General features: G+C 44.8%; 1 protein-coding gene across 1 annotated transcript in view; it reads right to left on the reverse strand.

Annotated features, from left to right (window-relative positions):
• The window catches only part of Dhc1 (dynein axonemal heavy chain 1), a 44,894-nt gene that overhangs the window by 1,649 nt on the left and 36,644 nt on the right, over positions 1-6,601 (reverse strand). Inside the window, exons 27-30 of the mRNA XM_026817734.1 lie at positions 2,591-6,168; positions 1,643-1,869; positions 1,237-1,548; positions 596-1,047 (exon numbers count right to left, since the gene is read on the reverse strand). Coding sequence (XP_026673535.1) covers positions 596-1,047; positions 1,237-1,548; positions 1,643-1,869; positions 2,591-6,168 — 4,569 coding nt within the window. The remainder of the gene's footprint in view (positions 1-595; positions 1,048-1,236; positions 1,549-1,642; positions 1,870-2,590; positions 6,169-6,601) is intronic.

Raw genomic sequence — 6,601 nt, forward strand, 5'->3', positions numbered from 1 at the left:
CTCCCAAACTATTGGAGCTACTGGAAAATTGCATACGACCTTCCTTGTAGAGGACGACGAGATCTACAATTTCAGTATAAAAGTTTCTTGCTAGCATCAATAATTAACGAGTAATTCGCAAAAAACTGTTTTTTCGTTTTTCGTCAATAACTTGTAAACTATTGACGCTAACGATAAACTTTTATACAAAAATTGTAGATCTCGTCGTCCCCTTTCATGAGTGACAAGAAAGGTCCTATACAATTTTTCCGTAAGTCCAACGGTTTGGGAGTTATTGGCAAAAAACGAAATTTTTTGTCAAAAGTTCGCTGTTTCGACGGTGGGATGGTCGGATTTCGTCAATGCCAATAAAATGCCAATTAACTGCACTTAACTCGTTAAATACTGAAATTAGAAGAAAACTTTGGTTTCGAAAATAGCCAAGAAAAAACGGTGACAAACTCTTGAAAAAAGGTCAAGAAATACTGGTATTTCTGCTCTCTGGTACCCCAATTTCGCTCGCCGGGACTGAGCGGAATTTTGGAGCGAAAAACGCAGTGGGAATAGGCCATTAGACAACAAGAACGCACGAACTTTTGCTTTATCTTAATAATACCTGTCGATCTCTTGTCTGAGAAATATGTTCATCGGCAGGAGTGCTCCCATGCGTTGGAGGGCCTCTTTCACCTCGAAGGAATTGTACTGCTTCGGCAATTTGGCCAGCATATCGTCCGCGAGTCTGTACACGACATTCTCTCTGGTTTCACCCCCTTGCGCGCCTCCCTCTTTCGGTTGGACGCTTAAAATCGTGTCTAGTATCCCTTTTGCCGTGTTTATCTGATAAGTGATATCGGCGTTCGGATGGAGGCCAAACACTTCCGGCGTGTCCATCGCAGGCAGGCCATCGATGTAATCCAAATAGCCTTGAAGATTTTTCGACTGTGGCACTTTGTACCCACGGTAAAACTCGAATCCGGGTCGTAGCAATACATCGCAAAACCAAACATGGGTAAACGTGGTCAGTAATCGTTTATCGAAATCATCGGTCACTCTACCGCCATATTGCACCTAGAATCCAAATTATTACAAGACAATGATTTCTCGTTTAAATTAAAACCTGAAATCAGATTAAATTAAAACCAGAGATTCTTGTCACACCCCTTATGATAGATAATTCTAAACTCTAAAGACGTGTTTTCTGATGCCATAATTTTTTAAAATAATGTATTTGGAATTTACAATTGTTTCTTAGATCACCTCTCCAAGTATGTAACAAACGGTAGGCCACGAGACTCCCCTTTTAGGGTCCATGTCGTCTAAATGGTTTTGTACGAATTGAACTGAGGCAGCGAAGTCAGCCTGGTTGAATTCATACGGAATGTTCCAGCCGAGGGGACCGAATTTTCTTCGTTCCTGAACGACCGTGTGTAGAAACGCGACAGCGTATAAAAGGGGTGGCCACTGTGACTGCGTGCTGTAATCCAACATGTCCTGCGTTACTCCTTGATAAGTCCTTTTCAAACTGGCTCGGATACCTTGCGGCGGTTCGTTCGTGAATTTAATGGCCATCTGAGACAGACGCGGTTATCGTCATTCATGTTCAGTGAGATCAGTCAGAAGTCAAAGAAAAAGAGTCTGATTTAAGTTAAGTTAAAAGAAGAACCTGCAGTAATCCGATAGGGAATTGCGAGTGCACTTCTGTGGTCATCCAAAGTCTGAACGCTTCGTGGACGGTTTCCGTTTCGACGAGGGCGTCCATCACTTCTGTGCAGAAGGGAAGCGATAGATGAATGTTTTGCAGTAACACCCAACTACCGTTGTTCATCGCGTCGGAGATCAAACGTCGGGCATGGAACTCCTGACCCTGTCCCATGGACACTGATCGCAATTCTAAAACGCATCACCAGGTCAATATGTTAAAACAATTTTGTAAGATTTTATCGATTTGCATTTGAATGTCCCAGGGTGTCCTAAAACTAGTGTAAGATATTGAAATGGGAGGTTCCTGACGTCATTTTAAACAACATTTTCCTTAGCGAAAAAGTTATCCGAGGCGTGGTTGAGGATTTATTATCAAAAAACACCGACCAATCAGAGCGCTCGGTTGGCGCGAGCTCCGAATCGGCAGCGTTGGCTCGGATTTGGACGCCCGGCCTTTGACGCGTGAACAACCGCTCCGCTCAATACGAAGCGTTTTAAGAAAATGACGAATAATAAACTACACGAATAACAATGCAAGGAAATTAATAACAATTAATACATTTAATTGTTATTCAAATGGAATGGATGGGGAAATAATAGATTGTTGATAGGCCGGGCGTTCGGATCCGAGCCAACGCTCCTGATTCGGAGCTCACAACTGAGCGCTCTGATTGGTCAGGGTTTTTTGTTAATAACTCTTTCGCTAAAGAAAATATTGTTTAAAATTACTTCAGGAACCTCCTATTTTAATATCTTACACTAGTTTTGGGACACCCTGTATAGCCTTATGACTTAAATGACTTTTCAAAATCTGATAACACTTGTGTATGAAGTGTCTTTATACAAATTGAATGAAAAAAAACGCACGAACTTCTGGTTCACCGTAATAATAATTGTAATATCTTCTTACGAATGGACTTTTGCTTGGCCAAGGCTGTTATCTGCGGACTGGGATCAGATCCGATGGACAGAATACATATTAACGGCGTTCTGACTTCAGACTCTGACCAAGTGGCCTCCAGGTCCAAAATCTTCGTCTCTCCATACTCTTTTCCCAGCGATTCGATCACATAGTTCTTCGCCTGAGACAAAGTCCTATCCGGACTCCAGGATCTGATCAGAAGTAATTTCTTAAAAACGTCCAACCTCTTCTGATACCCACAAGGTAGCTCCTCCTCCTCAGGTTTCTCTTTCTCGTACCAGACGCGCCATTCCCTTTCACTAAACTCGATCTCCGTTAAAATATTCGAGAACATCTCGAGTTTACTAATTTCGACGAGATTCAGCCACGTTATATCAAGAATCCACCTGAAGGGTTTCGGGGCAACTGCGTTCAAATCCAAAGACGCACCACCTTTTATAAAAGCATTGAACTCAGCGTGGGAAATCGCACCCCGGTGACAATCAATCTTCATTGCTAACATCAAAGTGAACAACGACTTGTGCCGTTCATATAGACTCCTCAGAGTAAACGCCCAAACCTCATAAGTCAGATGACGGAGGATTATATTTATCCGTTCATTGGTAATCGGACTCTTAGTAGATTTCGTGATGGAGTTATCGAATATGGTCAAGAACTGTCTCAAAGAATTTTGATACATCACATTCACGTTGCTCATCTCCACTATGAGAAAGTATAAAATGGACCCTCTGGACGCAACAGCCCGGAACTCCTCTCGAGCCAACGTTATCTTCTTCTCAGTCAACGCAGACACCTTCAGCTTCTCGTTCACAGACTCCGCAGTCACTTTGGTCTCCCTGAGGACGTTTATGAGAGCCTCGTCGTCGACCAAAGACCCTTCGAAAGACGTCAGCCTGTGCAGCAACGTGCCCTCGAGTTCCTTCATCGTCCTCTGATTAGTCATCACCGATTCGAATAGAGCCACTCTCTCAGCCTCTAGATCTGCCTTCTCCATCAAAATCACTCTACCCAGCAGTTGATCTTCAAGCCCTAACATCGTCACGGTGAAATCGATTATCGACGTTTTCGCAGAGATCTCTGGGCTGTACGCAGGATTCGGTAGCTTCGTCGTGATGTACAGCATGAAACCTGGCATCACGTCGCATTCCTTGTCCCCTACGATCACCTTCTCTATGGAACCAGATTTGATAAAATTCTTTTCGAGCACGTTGTCCAGCACCGGGTCCAATTCTTCGGCTATGTCTTCGATGAGCAACGGCCTGCCTAAAGACAGACTGTCCTCGAGGTGCGTCCGGAAATATTTATGATTCAGAGACGTGATTTGTAACTCGTTCATACACTCTTTATTCTTGATCCACATCTTCCCCTGATTCTGAGGATCTACTAGCAAAGGATAGGACGAGGACTTCGTTACAATGAGCGCATTCTGTACTGATAATTCATCGTTTGGCAAACCCTGAAGGGTCCATTCGGACGTCGTCGCGCTGTCCACGAGCATGTTCGTGATGTTCAAATCCTTGGTGAAGGGGATAGACTTGGTCGCTAGAATATTCATCCAAGAAGAGACTAAACTGTTTCTGTACTGTTGATTGTACGGCCCGCAGTATGATAAGAAGCCCGTGGCTAGTAGAACGTCTCCTACTAGTCTGCCTAGTTGAATCTTGAATTCACTGCTCTGCTCGGTCCAACGAATCTTCTCGCCTCCTAATCCGTTGATCAACGCCGTCGCAGCAGTCATTTTCCTCAGACACACGTTCGCTGCCTCGGTCAATCTTTGTTTCTCAGACACCGCCGAGTCATACTGTTCCTTTACAGCCTGCAGTGCCATTTCCCTCTCGGATAGTTCTCTCTCAGCGTTAGCCAGATCCTCCATCGCTACCTTTAACCTCGCTTCCTGCAATGCCAAATTCGCCTTCAACGGTAGAACCTCCTTGTTCACTGAATGGAAGAAAGCCATGGCTTTAGTCCAGGACAACAAGCCAGCCACGTCGCCACAGACTCGCCTGGCCGTTTCCATATTGTAATCTTCCATCTTAAAATAAGGCTGGAGCAGTTCTACCATCTCGTTGTTTATTATGTCCTTTGGGTAATTTTGCAATTGAAGGAGAAACGTGGTGCTGGCCATTAGTTTCAACGATTCGGCCCAAGAAGGCTTAGGACACGGTGCGGCTGTGTCTGGTACAACCGAACCGATCTTACGTTGAAACAGAATCAACACGCAGTCCATGATTCTCATGATCAGATGAGGAGGCCTGCCTAATTTCCTGACCGTCGCTATGTGGGCCGGTTTAATCGTGTTCAACGCAGCTTCCGCTTCTTCCAACGCCGGCTTCGCGGCTTCTAGTTTCTGTTCAGCCAACGCTTTCTCCTCGGCTATGCAAGCTACGAGCTGTTCAGCTTTTTCCTTCACTTTCTGCACTTGATTTTTGAAAGCCTCGGCCTGCATCGCGCTCTCTGTTACTTCTAACAGGACAGTCTCGGCTTTCTCTGAAGCTTGGACCAGGTCCTTCTCCATCATGGCCAGGTCTCGTTTTAAAATCTCGACTGACACTGAGGCCTCTTCTAATTTTGCCAAACCGGTGTCCATCCTTTTGGCTCCCTCCCCGAGCTCGTGCTGTTTGCTTCGGTAAATGTTCTTGTAACCACCGATGAAGTTCAAGTATGACTTCGGCGTCACGTGGGTGGCTCGACGGAACCTTTGGAAGTATTCTGAGGACGTGATCGACACGATGTCTTGTATGGAACCCAGCGCGTTCACCAGTTCGGATTTTACCTCGCTGGAACAGGCGATGTTGAAATCGTGTAGGAAGTGTTTAGCTACTAGGATCAAAGCGTCTTTTGGCCACGGCTGGAACCAGTCGATCGTACAACCGGATATCAGCGCGGGGAAACGCTGAGCGCGGTTACGGAATTTCTCACCGACTGGAGAGAAGCAGAAAACGACGTGTAGATTTTGGCAGGTTCTCTGAAGAAAGAAGTCTGTCACCAATTCGTTGTTGATGGATCGTTTTGGATTCTCACGTCTCAAGATTGGCGTCAATTCCGAAATTATCTCTTGCTGCTCGTCGCGGGTGAAGAGGTTACTGATGACGCCGGAACTTAAAATGTTGTTCAAGTATTCGAGGAAGCCCTCCTCTTTGATGTCCAGGTCGGTGAATATGAACGTGGTACCTTTTCCTTGAGCTCCGCACGTACGGTAGAGGTACCTCAAGTCTTCTAAGAAGTTTGCCACGTTGTAAGATCGAGTCAGAGTGATTTGGAACGTTTTGTATCCGGCGATGAAGGACGACAGTTTTGTTAGACTCTGCTTGCCGGATCCGCCCACGCCTACTAACATCACGTTGCCCTTCGGGTGTCTAATGACCCTGGATATCTTCACCAGGTGCAACATGGCGTCGGGGAAGAAGACTAAGTCCATGCCGCAGCCTCTTTGCATCTCGTTGAACTGTGACAAGAACATTTCCAGCCTGTCTCGCAGGACTTGGTCCTCGTAAACTGGTTCGTAGACCTTCGGCAGTTCCACGTCCGCGTCTTCGCCCTCTTCGCCAGTTGGCTCTGGAGCATCCCTAGATACCAGTCAGTCGGTTTTCTGATTTTTGTTAACATACGAACATTTTAAATAATTGCTATGATTATGTATGAGAAGGGTCTTCATAAACAAATACACCAATACCTCACTTTGCGTCGTGGTTACGTTCCAAAAAAACACGACGCAAATTGAAACGACGCAAAGTGAATTAAGATTTTCTATAGCAAACCATGTAAAGATCGAAGATAGGTTCCAGGGTTACGAAAATACTACTTTTTAAAAAGAAAATTGAACAAAGTACATACATTACAACACACTACGTAATTGAAACTGAACTCTAAAATTAGCAAAACAAAGTGAAAATAAAACTGTATTAAAATTGCGTTGATTTTTAGTTAGAAAGGGAATCCCCGTGTTTTGATGGCATGGCGCAATTAGAAACAAAAGTGTTGCCATCTTTTAGAAAAAAA

The sequence above is a fragment of the Ceratina calcarata genome, unplaced genomic scaffold, assembly GCF_001652005.2.
Source record: "Ceratina calcarata isolate Rehan_Ccalc_2016 unplaced genomic scaffold, ASM165200v1 scaffold60.2, whole genome shotgun sequence".
Classification (NCBI taxonomy): domain Eukaryota; kingdom Metazoa; phylum Arthropoda; class Insecta; order Hymenoptera; family Apidae; genus Ceratina; species Ceratina calcarata.